The sequence below is a fragment of the Sphaeramia orbicularis genome, chromosome 20, assembly GCF_902148855.1.
Source record: "Sphaeramia orbicularis chromosome 20, fSphaOr1.1, whole genome shotgun sequence".
NCBI lineage: Eukaryota > Metazoa > Chordata > Actinopteri > Kurtiformes > Apogonidae > Sphaeramia > Sphaeramia orbicularis.
Window position 1 is genome coordinate 4,716,648 of NC_043976.1, and position 17,443 is coordinate 4,734,090.

General features: G+C 41.8%; 1 protein-coding gene across 4 annotated transcripts in view; it reads left to right on the top strand.

The window, feature by feature from the left end:
* Positions 1-788: 788 nt before the first annotated feature.
* The window catches only part of slc12a7b (solute carrier family 12 member 7b), a 101,689-nt gene continuing 85,034 nt past the window's right edge, over positions 789-17,443 (top strand). For all 4 annotated transcript variants that reach the window (XM_030122827.1, XM_030122828.1, XM_030122829.1 and 1 more), the window contains exon 1: positions 789-1,142. In XM_030122827.1, coding sequence (XP_029978687.1) covers positions 905-1,142 — 238 coding nt within the window. In that variant the 5' untranslated portion in view covers positions 789-904. The remainder of the gene's footprint in view (positions 1,143-17,443) is intronic.

The window sequence follows — 17,443 nt, forward strand, 5'->3', positions numbered from 1 at the left end:
TGAAGTTCAATAAATTGTTGTCATCATCTGAACATTGAAAATCAGAAACACAAAAAGAAACCCTTGATTTGGAGCATTCAAGCATCTGTGTGACTTAAGTTAGAAAACATATTGAAAAAAATGAATTGAAAACTGACTCCAAATATGCAACAACATTCTATCCTATGGTGTTGACAAGCTATTTATTCTGAGCAGTAGCAAGTTCTTGGGAAATGACTAAAGCATCAGTGATTTAAATAAGAATGATTTATTATGCACAGGATATACAAGGTGGGTGTTAATTACTCCATCATGTCAATAGCATTAAATGAGTTTCTAATGAGTGCAGTGTGACATACCAGTACATGTGCTCCTCTGTAGCAGCTGGGCGCTACCTCTATGGCTATTTTTAGGACTGTGTTTTACACTGTTGTTATGCTACTTTTAATGTAGGCAGCCTGAAAGTAAATTATTTCAGATTATGATTATACATTATTTATGCTTATGAGTACAGCCACAATAATACTGCTGTGTTTCTGTAGTAAAATCATAAGTATTTTTTTATATTTTACTTTTTATTTGGGATGAACCTATGTTTACTTGTTATTCATGTTACGAAACTTTAAATGGACAATATAATGCCATGTTTTTAATTCCCTAATTAACACAATTAACTAACCCTAACCGCTCAGATTTGCTTAAGATATTTGATTGACAGCGCTCTTTGGCCCACTCAGCCAATGAGCGTCGAGTTAGGGCGGGCTTATCTCTACTGTAATCAATCCTCTGATCAGCGCCTCAGCATGTGTGTCTGTTGAGTCCTAGTCTGTTGCTCGTGTCCGCTGTGATCTGCGGACGTAAACCGGGCGGACTGTTCCCCCTACTTAGACTACAGGAAACAGGGGCACCAGGAGAAGGACCGGACATGAGCGAAAGATTTGTGGTAGTCCCGGTTGACGGGGGAGGAGGGGTCGCTGCGGAGGGGGTGCACTTGGACGTGGTTGTCGCTGACCTGGCACCAGACACCGGCTGCAGTGGCGGCGGCAGCGTTGAGGAGAAACTGGAAGCGCAAGAGGCGGGGGGAGATTCGGTTTTCGAGCCGCTGCAAGACCCCAACGTTGTGTTGCCTATACTCAAGTACAACAGGGAGCCCAACAAGTATGGTAAGGCAGTTGCCCGTTACAAAGTCTTTGTCCCACTTCTTATCTGATCTATCTACTGGAGGATTAGCCACCGCATTTCACCTCGGCTCTGTTGGTGCGCATGTTGTTGAACTGAAGGAGAGGGGACAATAGTACCCCAAAAGTTAAGCAGACCTTATAATTATTCACCACAAAACCGTATGAATATTATTAACTGAAATCTTTCAATTTAAATAAGTAATTTGTCACTTGTCAAGTCAACTTTCATCAGTGACCGTTAAGACAAAAACGGGGTGTGGGCTAAGATTAGCTAAAAGCACTGTGGATAAACATAACATTAAAGTTAAGTTGAACTAAACAATAAAGTTAATTTGCGTCTTGATCAGCTGAAAACAACAAACGCACATGGAGAGGCGTCAGACATGTTTAACAAATTCGACAGCTCTTGTCATGTCACCCCTTTGGAATTCAGTTCAGCAAAATATATATAGTTAATAACGTGGCCATGCTAAATTATGACTAGTAGTATCCTGACATAGGCTAATTGTCATTCAAAGCAATAGGCATTAGTTAGCCTTCTATGTAGTCATTATCAATCTTTACAATTTGAACTATAACTGATGCCATATTTCTCTGTTTTCCTCCTGTAATGCAACATGGGTTCCCCTTGGTCCCTAGCAATATCTATTTTATGCCGTAATCTCTCAAAACTAGCCATAGTTTGGCAGCTCTCCTTATTCTCCAGCCTTGTTCAACCAGTGTCTCACAAACAAAGGGCTTCTATAGCAACAGGTTTAGGTTGTTAGAAGGTGGTGGAGTAATTGCCTGGCACACTGAGTAAGCAAGCATGCAATTGTACTACCAGTGACCAAGAGAGTCTATTGATTTGTGATCCTTGTGAGCTGCTAAATTAGGTCAGTCCTAGTGTTTTGCTTAGTATGTTTTACTGTACCTGGTCGGAGAGACTGTTTCACGTCACTCTAAAAGAGAAACAAATAGAACTGAAATGTAGCTTTGAGTCCTGTGCTAAATATAGATAAAAAATTATCATAAAGATCAGCCGTAGTTAGTTGTGTCAGTGATGGATTGTGCTGACAAAGATGTTAATGTTCACACTGTGCATGGATGTGTTATGTTGGGATCATGTTCCATTACAAAAACACCCCTCTGGCCCATAGCCACAACAAAATGCTGGGAAAGGCTTTTTGCTTAGAGGCCCGCCCCCCCCCCCCCCCGTCCTTCATTAAAACCAAACTTAACGTAACTCGACTTTCTTTTTTGATACTGATGAGTCATATGCATTTTTCAGACATGGTGTTTTATACAAATGATGAATGATGATACACTGACAACAAGAAAAAAAAACTCAGATGAATTAGCTATCTGACCTTACCGGACTGTTGCTCATGCTGTGGGGGTCACAGAGTTTCAAAGGTCAAGAGGGTGTGGCTAGTAAGTAGCTGGATATTTTTAAATGCAGACTAAATATGTTTTGAGTGGGTTCATACAGATTTTTGATTATCTTATTGGGTGTACAATAGGGCTGCATGATATTAGGAAAACATTCAATAACATTATTGAATTTTGCAATAACAATATGACTTGCAATATTTAAATATTTAATGTTTTTCTTCACTCTACATAGACTGATGCAGACAGTTAAAGAAAGAAATGTGTTGTTTCCATTCCAACATTATTTTTATTGGGAAAAAGTGCAGCTACATCGGCAATGCTGGCCATAAATCACCTTGCCCCCCTTAAAATATTTTCTGCCACCCACTGTAAACCAAATTAAATTGAAATAAATAAAAAATATGAAAACAACTTAAAGCATTCAAAATTTACCATAAATTTAAACAATCATTTAACTCCAACTGCAGTGTGTCAACTTGAACTAGTAACCTTTTTTTGAACTACTAATTTGTCAAGCCAAGTAGGTGTTGCAGAATGGGGTCTTGTTTGCCTCAACTCACTGCCCTCAGCCATTATGATGACTAAAACACTATGTGCAACCTACAATGCAAATGGCTGAGCCGCTAATTAGCTAAGATGCTAACCTTCGTTAGCACCAAACTTCTTTATTTGTTTAATACTTGTAACTTTACTTATCAGCTCCATCCTCTTCCTCTACACGGTATTAAAACACGTCAAGTGGTGGAACAACTGTATGTGTTTTATGGACTCAGGGACATCTGAGAAAATAAGGACATTTGGTGGTAGAGAATGTTACTATCTTAGCTAACTGTGCGCAGACTGCATTGGCCTAACAGGATCAAATGTATCCACATGATACACAGTAATGCTTTTATGAGGTGTTTCCACATCTTCATACTTCATATTTTGTTTGTCAGTACTGTATCTGTTCTGTCCAGCTCAGTGGAAGGTAAATGAAGTAATCCTTTATATCCGTGCACAGCAGTCTTCAAGAACAACAAAACATGATTGAAAAATAGCAGGGACCTCGAGTCTCACGCATTGGGCATGAGACACACACATTTCACCAGTCACACGCCACACCTTGTATTTCTTACACAGAGAAATTACCAGGATAGTGCCCACCAAGTTGGGCCGCTATTTTTTATAACAGTGGAACAGGTAGGAATCAAGTTGGTTCCCCGTAGAGTTCAGAAAGTGCCTTCCAGGTGCCACACACCAGCTAATCAAATAAAAAGAATATAGCTACCGAACAGCCCATCAAAAAAGTAGTGTTACTGTATCCGGGTAAGACTTAGATATTCTGCTACAACAGCGTTACAGAAGAGGAGAGCTGTCATATTCATCTCACAGTACAATAAACAACACTAACATTATCTCTCTCACACACACACACACACGCACACACACACCTGCACTAAGAAATGCTGAATTAAATAAATATTTTTATTTGTATGATTTTATGTGTCACTTTTCAGATCAGACCCCCATTGCCACGCCAACCAAACCCCCACCTCTGCTGCCGCTGCCAAAATCTCACTCTGATCTCTGTTCAAAACTTGAGAGCCCTGAAACAGACCGCAGCTGTTAATGACTACAGAACTAACACGGTTCGACACGAGAGTTCAAACCCTTTTTCATCTGCTCAGGAAAGCAGTTTGTGATGGGAAAAAAAAAGTCACCGGCTCAGCCTTTTCATAGTAGGTTGCACGTCTTAGATTTGTTTGGACCTGGAACCAGGAAAACAAGTGACAATTACACCCACCACCTCATTGGGTAGGGGGCAGGCTTCTCAGGCAGCATGACAGCATCTAATTGGCCAAATATGTTGACATTCAGAGTGTGAATGCGTGGCAGATAAAATGTAGCTTATATTTACAGACATTTCTCAACTTTGGGGTATGTCTTTCAGAAGCGTTGATATCATACATTATAATGATACATTTTGGATATATCGTGCAGCCCTAGTGTGTAAGTAGCCTATTTTTATTTAACATCCACAAATAGAATTTTCACAACTTGTAACCTCAATGCAGACAAAGCCTTGTGCCCCCCCCCAGAATCTTTGGCGCCCCCCTAAGGGGTTAAGAGCTACTGGCCTAAAGCAACCTACCTGTTAAATTACAAATATTCTAACTCATTGAAAACAATAGTGTGACAATAGAAGGACAGCTTAAAATTGCAGTCATGTCTGTAATGGACATGTTAATTTTGTAAGTGCTTTGTTTGATCTCTGGCCTCCATGGCATACAGTTATGGTTTTTTAGGATTGAGGAGTTACACTTCATGTATACTTCATGAAATGCAGCACCGGTAGGGCTTCATGATTTGCTCAAAATATCATATTGTGATTCTTGTGGGCTGTTGTGCAATTATGTTTTTACTCTACATGCCGGGTTTTATAGGAAAATGAACACTTGTTTAACTAATTCAACTAACATTAAAAACTGCAAAAACATGTGACTTTTATTTTGCATGTCGAACCCAGTGCCTTGTTCTGTTCAGTGTCACTGTATTTACTATATCATCAAACACCATATATATTTTACCTCATTTATGCACTTAGATAATCCTCCTCTTAAGTCTGAGCCTATTTAATCGTAGTTATTTGGGACTGTGTAATTGCACTAGCCAGTATTGTGAGTATAAGTTGATTAATTTTTCAGCCATAAGCACAGGTGTAAACATGCAACATTTTTGACTGTAGCATTACACTAGGGCTAGGCGATAAAACAATTAGGATATATGTTGCAAAATAACTTTTCCTTGATATGAGACATGCTCGATCCAATTTCAATAGAATTCATTTGTCCGTGTTTTGACAGATATAAGAACAGCCAATCATAATTAAGTAGCGCCGCACCAAACCAATCACGCGAGAGCCATGTCAGGTTAGGTTGATGTACACAGCACAAGCATAAGAGCCAGCCGCAACACACACGCTGATGTTTAGACTGCAGTGGGAGAGAATAACTGTTCCCTCAGGAGAAAATGTGACCAAGAACTTGAGCAACAGGGTTACTGAAAAGTAGGGGTGTAACGGTACAGAACATTTTTGGTTTGGTACATTTTCGGTACAGGGGTCTTCGGTTCAATACATTTTCGATATGTTTACGGTACAGTGAAGGAGACCAGTGAAGGGGGGAGGGATGTAGGGAGGGTGCGCTCTCTGACTACCTGTGGAACACAGGACATTTATACAAAATATTGGTCAGTCATTTGTGCATTAACAGGCACCCCACATGTTATGTATTTTTAAATGTTCAATGTTTGTTTTTTGCAAACAGTGTAATTTACTGAGTGTTTTTAAACACCTTAAGCACTGGTTCCCAACCTTTTTTGGCTCGTGACCCCATTTTAACATCATAAATTTCTGGCGACCCCAGACCTTCAAAACAGAGACTTATTTTGCTAAAATTAATTTGTTTTTGATCATGTAATAGTTTGCTATACTAAGTTGCAAATAAATGTTAATTTTAGATGACATTTAATCTATATAATGTATATCATTATGGACGGAGGCAGAAAAGCCAGGTTGAGATTACTGCACAAAGTGAGAATTTTATTATTATTATTTAGCTGTATTTACAAGACTGCAAATTTATGCTGAACAAACAATAACTCAAACTATGAATTATGAAAGAGCTGCTGCATATTAAACCGACCACAATGAACATTTGAAAGATAAACAGCACCACAGTGCTTCAGTTTCAGCTTCACAGTTTGTCATGTCCTTTATGTATTGGGATTGTCCCTCCCAACTCACCATATATTTTTTATTTGTAAGTTTTTTTTTTTGTTTTCGTTTTTGTTTTATCAATGGACTCAATGCACAGCCCCACTACTTCCTGAACTTCAGGTGGGCCCTTTATTTCCTGTCTTTCATTATTGGACACACTGATTAATCCAAGTGTTCCTGACCACAGTAGTCACAACAAGAAGTAGCAGACACAACTGGATTAATCAGTGTCTCCAATAATGAAAGACAGGAAATAAGGAACCCACCTGAAGTTCAGGAAGTCATGGGGCTGTACATAGAGTCCATTACTAGAAATTTCAGGTGACCCCATTTGAATTCCAGGCGACCCCACGTGGGGTCCCAACCCCAAGGTTGAAAAACACTGCCTTACTGTAAGGTGCTGTGAATGTGACCTTGCAGTAATACAGCGGGGGGGGGGGGGGGGGGGGGGCTTAACATCAAATACCACATTAGCCCTAATTTGCTAATACAACAAGATGTTCTAAGCACTCCTGTGTAATTTTTTTTTTAAATTTTCGTCCAAAACCCCCCCCACCCCACCCCGAAAATTACTTTTTTAACTCTGAAAATCGCAACTATCACAGCTGCTCCACTCTTTTGTCCAGTGCAATGTATAAATATGTTCATGATAGGCCATTTAATGATCTTGTAAGTGTCATATTGTATCATAAGAGTACTTTGTACTATGAAAAGTCTAATGTCAAGGTCATGTTGTAGGTTAAAGGTCACCAAAATGCCTAGTTTTTTCAAAAAATCATACCATTCTGACATTTTATCAAATATGTCCTAAGTTCTCTCCCCTCTGGTTTCCTGGTGGGATCCCCCAAGGTCTTTGGCCTTTTCAAAGCTGCATTAGAGACAAAATATTGCAACATGTACATTCCATTTGAATTTGCCGCCATTAGTGTGGCGGGAAACACTAGCACACATTTTAGCGGGAATCAGTAACACTTCATTTATTCATTCATTTTCTGAACCCGCTTTTATCCTCACTAGGTCACTTGGAGCTTATCCCAGCTACTTATGGGCGAAGGCGGGGTTCACCCTGGACATTTTGCCAGTTCATCTCTGGGCTGACATATAGAGACAAACAATCAGTGTCACATTCACATCTATGGGTGATTTAGATTAACCCATTAACCTGTGCATGTGTTTGGATTGTGGGAGGAAGCCGGAGTACCTGGAGAGAACCCACGCGGACACAAAGAGAACAGAAAGGTCCCACCCCTGTCAGCTGGTGTTGTAATTGAACCCAGGACCTTCTGTCTGTGAGGCACCAGTGCTATCCATTGCACCACCATGTCGCCTGCAACGGGACATATACATGTAAATGGCAAAGTCATATGAAACTACGGTTCATTATTTTTGACATGTCTATATGGATAATACATTGAGTAAATAGTTCTGCTTAATGTGTCTTACTGAATGGAAGTTGTTTGTGGTCAATAGGTGTGTTATGAGGAGAGAACCTGAGCCCAGCATTTTGGAGAACCCACATTAACAGCTTAATTCCATGAAATATGCATTTTTGACCATTTGGGTGACCTTTGACCTATAATTTGACCTTGGCACTGCACCTTTTGTAGTGCAAAGCACTCTTAAGACATGACATGTCTCACAAAAAAACATTAAAGGGCCCAGCATGAGCATATTGGTACACTGTACTTTATCAAAAGTGAAGAAGATTTGAAAGTTGCCAAAAAATCCACGTTTTCAGGGTTGAAAAAGTAATTTTCGGGGTGGGGTGGTGGGCGGGTTGGATGAAAATTTCCAAAAAATTACACAGGAGTGCTTAGAACATCTTGTTGCATCAGAAAATCAGGGCTAAAGTTGAATCTGAAAATTTTCCTGAAATAAGCCCCCCCCCCCAACAGCAGCAGAGGAGAAGAGGGGCAGGTTCACTTGATGTTGCCAACTTGAGTTAAAAAAATGAAAACCTTTTTGCTATAAAGGAGCCTGTGAATTGTGGCACTGAGAATTTGCTGCTGCTGAATGTATCTAGAGCAGGGGTCGGCAACCTGTGGCTCCGGAGCCACATGGGGCTCTTCAGCCTCCTTGTATGGCTCCCTTTACTGTGGTCAAGCCAGCCGCAATTCTCCTCTGCATGGTCAAGCCAGCCGCTAGCATTTTTCTTATGCACTACTCATTCGACAATTTTGGTAGATGAGCTGCATGGAGTGAATGTGCCTTCCAGACAACAAAAGTAAGGGCTCATTTATGCTTTACGTTAAAGATGCAGACGGATACGGACGGATGGTTCTGTCTGTCCTTTGTATATTACTCACGTAATTCTGTCCGTTTTCTGGGAGCTTGCGGATGTGAACCCAGACGGAGAATATGGAGCAGTACGACTGGAAACTGCGGAAACAATGTTGAGTTTTGAAGAGAACCATTTCCATAAAGAGCGATACTTTTCATAGAGTGACTGTATGAGTATGAGTACTGTGTACTTTTGGGGTAATCCTACAAAAGATTCTTTTCCAAGCTACAAGAGTGTGTTTTTTCATCTGAAATAGGCTTTAAGACTAAATTCAATGATGAATAAAATTATTATTTCCAAAAAGTACATCATGAATTTGGTATATTTGGTATTAGTACTTCATATACTATTAGCACAAATACTATGAACTACTTTTACTGTGTACTTTTGGAGTAATTATACTCAAAAATTCCTTCCCAGCTCTAAAAGTGTTTGTTTTTTTCCGTCTGAAATAGGCTTTAAGACTAAATTCAATGATGAATAAAATTATTTTTTCCAATAAGTACCTCATGAATTTGGTAGTTTTGGTATTAGTACTACATATACTATTAGGACAAATACTATGAAATACTTGTACTGTGTACTTTTAGAGTGATCATATTCCAGAATCCATTCCACACTGCACTTCTGTTTGTTGTATTGAGTGGTTGTAACAGATAAAATGTAAAAAAAAAAGATCGAAACTTTTAAAAGTTTATAAGCACTGTTATGTTTTGCGGCTCCAGACTATTTCTTTCGGCGGAGGAGGGGGCAAAATGGCTCTTTTGATAATAAAGGTTGCAGACCCCTGATCTAGAGGAAAGCCTGCACATGGGTTCACTCGTGGTCACCCTGCTTCCCCAGAAAGTCCGGACTTTTTTTTAGGTGTGAATACAAACATGCAAACTCTGATTCGAACCAAACAGCTTCCAAACGGATTCTGGGCTGGTTCACTTCTGGTGTGAATATAACCGACTTCGAACCGAACCAAACCAAGGAATCTTGCGCCTTTTTGTGCTTGATGCGCCACCATAGCCACTGGAAGTAGCCGAGGTTTATGGGCAGTCAGAGCTAATAGCAGCAGCTATGAGCTGTGGACAGACGTGGGGCAATGAGGAAATTGAATCTGCCATTGACATTTGGTCAGATGCCCGTATTATGAAACTGCCTCCGACTGAGCTTTTCTTGAGTGTTAACGTGATTTTCGTAAATTTGTGTCTGTAAAAATACAATTTATATTCTGAAATTGATAACTGTATGTAGGAGCACCACTTCTATTTTCATCAACACCGGCCCTCTCTGATTCACCCTGCCCCTGAGTTTTCTGTCCAATGCTAGCGCAGTTCGTCACATGCATGCTTCTGTTCACGCATTTTGGTCCACTGGCAAAAAGTGCAATGTGAATGCAATCCGACCCAAATGAAAAAAATAAAGTCTGCATTTGATCCGAATCAAAAAAGTGGACCAAAGGACTTTTCAGGTGTGAATACACCCTTAGTTGCAGCTGTTCCCATTCTTTCATGAGTTGCTGTACCTGTTGCATGTGTACTGTTGGCGCATACTGCCCCCATCAGTTCCAGAAGAGTAGTAGCCTACTGATGGTACCAGTTCTTAAAAAAATGAGTATCAAGGGTTCTATCATAAGTATCGGTTCTTATGACATCCCTAGTGTAAACCATTTGCTGTGTAGAAATTATTGCCTGAAATCCAAGGAAGAGATATGAGATCACACCACTCACTTCAGGTACTTGGGATGATCATGTTTGGATTGGATTTATCAGAGATTAAGCGGACAGTGACAAATAAATGAGGCACTGTTGCGATAAGGGTCGCTGAAAGGTGTTGGATTTAAATATGATGCAGGCTGGATGTCCCTCGATCTCTGACACATCAGGATTGATGAACATTGCTGAGGCTTGTTACTTAACAATGCATGAAGTTAGAACTTATATTTGCAGCGTTTGTGGGAGAACAACATATTAGATACAGACAAATGAAAATATCCTTCCCCTGCAGCTTAATTTTAGCATTGTTCAAATATGTATGAATCAGGGTTCATACATTGTTTGTAATCTTAGCATTAGAATCAAACTGACTATAAACCTATTAAGGTCTTGTATACATCCCTGTGGTGACTTGTGTATTTATTGCTTAAGATGTAGTCCTAAAACAGACATGCTTGGAATATTATGTAACAGGACTGGAGAGAATCTAAGGTTATAATAAAAACAGTCAAGATTATGGTACTAATCTAAGCTATTGCACAAACTAGGGCTGCTCGATTATAGAAAAAAAAAAAAATCACGATTATTTTAGCAATAATTGAAATCACGATTATTAAAAACGATTATTTGTTAACCTTAAAGTTGTTTATTTTTTTCTTGCAAAACAATGTAAAATATACTCTTTAAACATAAATAAAGCTTTTAACCACTAAAGCAAAGTATGTTCACTTTTGTAAGAAACAAAAAAATCTTTGAATGCAAATAAGTGTTCTGTAAATTCAAGTGTTTCCTTTTGTAAATAAGTAGTGCACTGTAATTAAACTGCTATAGACTTGCCATAGAACTGTAGCAATTAAAAAAAAAAAAAACTCACGTAAAGTGCAAATTATAAATTCAAGTATGTTCAATGTAGTATGAAACATAATAAATTCAGTGGCGTGCCGTAAGGTTTCAGTTCAGGCCTTCTGTATGCATCAGCCATCTACAATACGTACGTTAGGGTTATACGGGTTAGGGTTAGATTAATACGGGAGTTGCAGCGTAAAGAGATTCGGAAACTGAAGATTGCATTGCGGACAAAGTTGTTTTTATGTGTTTTAGTTTTTCATAAGATTATGATAACGGTGGCGGTGGTTAAACTTTAAATGGTTAAAAAGGTTTGTTGTGTTAGCAGTCGGTGCGGACACAACTACGAAACACGTTTTGCGCGTGATGTGTTTTTGCTCTTCGTCTTCTTCATCAAACCCAAAGTGATTCCATACAATTGAATTTGACTTGCCTTTTTTGTTTACCAAGCACTTCTGCTGTGATTCTCCTGCCATTTGTCTAGACCGCAAGGTACAACTTTCCTCTTGGGGTGGACCTGCCGGCTAGCAGGCAGCAGTAGCTTAGAGGGGGGTGGGGCAGAGCAGCTCATGGTAGCTTGCGTGCGCGTGAATTAAAACAACTCAAAATTAATAATCGTTTTTTCTCGATTACATAATTTTTGTAATCGTTGCGTCTAATAATCGAAATCGTAATTGAATTTCGATTAATTGCACAGCCCTAGCACAAACCATGTCATAGTGAATGAAGATGAGTCTTAAAAATGTCTGTGCATTCATATTTAAACAGGAATGCACCTTAGGTATCATGTGCTGCCGTCTGCTTTATTTGGAGCCCAGCAGTTGGTACATTAACACAAACAGAGCCTAGGGATCCACTATATCTGTTCGTGCTCGTGTGTGGTCTCCCAGTTGGCTGCCTCCCCTGCCAGTCCTGCCTTTGCATGGGATGTTTGTTCCAGTGTTTTTTTGTTCACATGCAACACTCATGAGAAGAAGAGGCGTGTCCTACAACTGGGATTTTAGAAAACTTTAATCTGCTTTTGAGAACAGACACATGCACATTTCATTCCAGATCACATAGACGTCTTTTCTATCAGTAGTTTGTTGTTCAAATGGCTATTTTTTTTAGTGGCTGACAGTAGTGCTGTGCTAATAGTAATATTAAACTTTATCTATTGTCTTCTCATGGTGCCTCTCTAAAATACAAATGTGAAGGATAGAAACATGAATGGTAAAAGATTAGAATTAGATTAAAACAATAAATCATGCAGCCCCAATATAATTAGAGTGTGCTTGCTAGTAAAGTTTTTAGAAGAAACTTAAATAAGACACAGACACATGGCCTTTTTTTGTCAAGCTCGTCATTTCATTGGCTCAGAGACTATGTTTATGTTTATGTTTATGTTTACGCATTTGGCAGACGCTTTTTTCCAAAGCGACTTACAGGGGAAAACCAATTAAATCACTCAATCAATCAAATTTTATTTATATAGCGCCAGATCACAAAAAAGTTATCTCTTGACATTTTATATATAGAGTTGGTCAAAACCAGACTAAGTCAATTCTACAGAAACCCAACAGAATCCTCCTGGAGCAAACACTTGTGACTGGTGACAGTGGCGAGGAAAAACTTCCCTTTAACAGGCAGAAACCTCGAGCAGACCCAGACTCCTGGAGGATGGCCGTCTGCCTTGACCAGTTGGGGTTAAAGAGAGAGAGTAGAGAAGGGGAAAAAGAGAGAGCGATAGAGATAGGGACTGGGGGAGAGGGGGAGAAGGGGGGAGTAGGGGGAGACACATGGAGGCGGTTGAGGATAAGTGAGTGGTGATGATAAGGGCAGGGAAGAGGCCGGACCACCGCAGCAGGTCCAGAGATAATCGTGAAAGAATCTGTGGTTGTCCTGGGAAAAAACCTTATTAGAATATTTAAAATGGAATGTTTGAAAGTGCTAGGACAGGAGGTGCTCTCGGAAGAGCTGGGTCTTCAGGAGCTTCTTGAAGATAGGCAGGGATGACTCTGTTCTTGTAGCACTTGGTAGAGCGTTCCACCAACGTGGAACGACCCATGAAAAGAGCCTGGATTGTCTTGTACAAGGTCAGGGGACCACCAGACTACGTTCCCCAGACGAGCGGAGTGGTCGTGGGGCGACATAAGCTTTTATTAGTGCACCTAAGTAGACAGGAGCAGACCCACGGAGAATTTTGTAGGCTAGGATTAAAGATTTGAATTTTATGCGGGCAGCTATGGGTAGCCAGTGTAACTCAATGAGTAAGGGGGTGACATGTGCCCTTTTAGGCTGATTGAAGACCAGACGCGCTGCTGCATTCTGGACCATCTGTAGTGGTTTGACAACACAAGCTGGGAGGCCCGTTAGAAGAGCATTGCAGTAGTCAAGACGGGAGATAACCATAGTCTGCACCAGGAGCTGGGTGGCCTGTTCGGTTAGGTATGGCCTGATCTTTCTTAGGTTGAACAGAGTGAAACGGCATGATCGGGTGACAGAGGCAACGTGATCCGTGAAGGTCAACTGATTATCAATCATGACTCCCAAGTTACGTACTACACTGGTAGGAGCCAGAGGTATGGAGTCAATAGTGATGGAGATGTCCTGCTGTATGGTTGGCTTAGCTGGGAAGACCAGCAGTTCAGTTTTGGACAGGTTCAGCTGAAGGTGATGGGCTTTCATCCATGCAGATATGTCAGAGAGACAATCTGAGATCCGCACTGAGACTGTGGAGTCATCAGGTGGGAATGACAGATAGAGCTGGGTATCATCAGCATAGCAATGATATGAGAAGCCGTGTGAGTGGATGATCTGACCGAGTGAGGTGGTGTATATGGCAAAAAGGAGGGGGCCCAACACAGAGCCTTGGGGGACCCCCGTGGTGAGGCGGTGAACTGCTGATGTGTGCCCTAGCCAGGACACACTGAAGGACCGACCAGTAAGGTAAGATTGAAACCAGGAGTGTGCGTGGCCTGTGATGCCCATGTTCCAGAGTATGGATAACAGGATATCATGATTGACAGTGTCAAATGCTGCTGATAAGTCCAGTAGAATGAGTACTGAAGACTTGGCTGCTGCTCTAGCCTCTTTCAAGGCTTCTGTCACAGACAACAGAGCCGTTTCAGTGGAGTGGCCGATTTTGAAGCCAGATTGGTTGATGTCAAGGAGGTTATTTTGGGAGAGGAATTCTGTGACCTGTTTGAAAACAGCCCTTTCGATGATCTTAGAAAGGTATGGGAGGAGTGAGACTGGTCGATAATTCTCCACTTGAGTGGGGGTGAGGGAAGGTTTTTTGAGTAGTGGTGTTACCTGCGCTTGTTTAAATACTGTAGGAAATGTTCCTGAAGTCAGTGAAGCATTAATCACATGTGTGATTGGTGCTGTGATAGTAGGGGCTACAGACTGTAAGAGGTTGGATGGAATAGGGTCCAACAGGCATGTTGTAGGACGGCTAGAGGAAAGGAGTTTAGACACCTCGTTCTCTGTGAGGGGAGTAAATGAGGGGAATGACGCAGTTGGGCTTTTATCAGTTGAGTTAGTAGTAGCCGTAGTCAGGGGAGAGGAAGCAGTGTGTGATGATGATGATGTTGAAGAAGGAGGCGTGCAGTCTATGGGTGGATCAGTGAACTGACTGCTGATAGTAGACACTTTATTTGTGAAAAATGAAGCAAAATTGTCTGCTGTCAGATTAGTAGTGGGCGGTGGAGGTGGAGGGTTGAGTAGTGTTTTAAAGGTTGAGAATAGTTTCTTGGTGTCGGTGGCAGAATGAATTTTGTTATTATAGTAAGCCTTCTTCGCAGCAGTGACACTGGATGAGAAGGATACCAATAGTGACTGGAATGTGATCAGGTCAGAAGAGCTTTTTGTTTTGTGCCATTTTCTCTCTGCGGCTCTGAGGTTGGTACGCAGCGACCGGAGGTTATCATTGAGCCATGAGTGGGACTGGGAGGATCGAGCGGGTCTGGTGGATAGAGGGCACAGATTATCCAGACAGGAGCTAAGTGTAGAGCACAGAGACTCAGTGGCATCATTAACCTCTAAGGAGGAAAAAGTGCTGGGGGGAGGGAGAGCGGAGGCTACGACAGTGGAGAAGTGGGTGGGGGACAAATTGCGGAGGTTGCGGCGGAAAGAGACCATGGGGGAGGGAGCAGAGTGTTTTTCAGGGAGAGACACACTGAACTGAATGAAATAGTGGTCAGACAGGTGTAAAGGTGTGACTGTGAGGGCATCTGTGATGCAGTTTCGGGTGAAAATGAGATCGAGCTCTTTACCAGCTTTGTGGGTTGGAGGACTGCAAACCCGCTGTAGCTCAAAAGAGAGTATTAGTGACATGAAATCTGAGAAGCTGGGATTGTCTAAGTGGATGTTCATGTCACCGAGGACTAGCATGGGGCAGTCATGCTCTGGGATGGAGGAAAGCAGAGTGTCAAGCTCATCAGGAAAATCACCCAGTTGCCCTGGTGGACGATAAATGACAATTATGTAAAGTTTGACTGGTGCTGTCACTAGGATGGCATGGTATTCAAAGGAGTTGTATTTGACTGAAGGTAGGAGTTGATTGTGTTTCCATTTGTTGGAAATTAACAGACCCACACCACCTCCTCGTCCAGATGGACGAGAGGTATGAGAGAATGTGTGGCTGATAGAAAGTGCGGCTGGGGTTGCATTGTTTTCAGGCGTAATCCAGGTTTCAGTGAGAGCCAGGATGTCCAGTGTGTGATGGTTGGCATAGGCAGCAATAAAATCTGCTTTGTTCACTGCAGATTGGCAATTCCATAACCCTATAGAGAAGGACGCACCAATGACTGTGGTGTATATTAATGGGCGGAGATTGGTGATATTACGATGCCTTTTAGCAGTGTGAAACCCCATACGTGAACCGAAAATAACAGGAATAGGATGGTGACCAGTAGAGAGATTGTTCCTCAAAGGTGAGCTGGTGTGAGTGAGGGGTGTAGCTGTCATTAGTGAGGGGCTGGGAGAGGAGGAGAGATCAGCTGGGGTGGTATTCAGTCTGACTACAGACTGTACAGGAGACTCTGAACGTGGTGATGTTTGATGTGACCAGCAGGGGGAGCAGGTGACTGCAGCAGAAGACGGGGAGCGTAGTCACATAGGTGTGGGAGTGGTTTTAGTCAGGACAGCGTGTTGAATGTTTTGAGCCAGGACGCTGCTGCCTAGTGTAGAGGGATGGACGCCATCGGACTTGTAGAAGGAGGAGCGGTTCCAGAACAGATTAAAGTTATCAATAAAACTGAAGCCGTTCAGAGCAGAGGCGGACTGGAGCCAGGTGTTCAGGCTGAGGAGTCGGCTGAAACGGCCCACACCACGGGCAAAGGAGGGGAGGGGCCCGGAAATGAAAACAGCCTTCCCGGATCTTTTCAGTTTATCAAAGAGGTTTTTAAAATGAACCTTCGTCACTTCGGACTGTTGAAGAGAAGTGTCATTGAAGCCCACGTGAACTATGATCCGGGTAACGGTGGACGGCAGTGAGAGCAGCAGCTGAGGGAGTTCATGGAGGATGGAGGTGACGGTGGAACCAGGAAAACACCTGGTTATGGCGTTAAAGAAACGGACATGACGGATGATGGAGTCCCCGAGGATAGCGGTGGTCGGAGGGAAAAGTGGTCGAGGAGACAGTGTTGAAGGTGAAGGGTTCCTGGTCTCTCTAGGTGGACATTCCACGGGTGGACCGTCGGAGTGACGGCGGACGGCCTCTCGGAGAAGGCGGCGCCGGGCAGAGGAGCGGACCGAGGAGACTAGGTGGATAAAGGTCTGGCCCCTTTAGCCTCTGCCTCGTTTGGTTCACCTTTGAGTCACAGTCTGTCATTTTGATGGACATGGCCCTAATAGCTCTGTCATAACCTATTTTTCACTCTAGTTTTGGGTTTGATAATGAGATATGTGTCATTTTCTAAATCAACTTGATCAAAATAATAATTAATGTATTTGTCTTGTGCTGCTTAGCCCATTTTCTCTCTTCTGATGTGAGCATGGTTGTAGTCATGCTACCATCATAGCAGCTAATTTTGTTGTCCACAATGAGGTCTCTGGTTCACTGTGAATTCACGGAGGCACCATGTGACCATATTATGAATCCATTTAACAGCTGCGTCAAGTTAATGATTTGTTCATTAATTTTCTATTGGTTATCATTAGAGAAATTATTTCAAAGAACAGCAGCATTAGCTTCAGTTGAATACAGTATATGAACACTAGTGGACTGTTGACTGTCAGAATATTTAAACAGCATCTCTATAGCAATGATTCTGTCACAGGCTTACTTATGTGATTGTTAGCTGTTAATGTTAAATAGGAACAATGTTACCTTCAC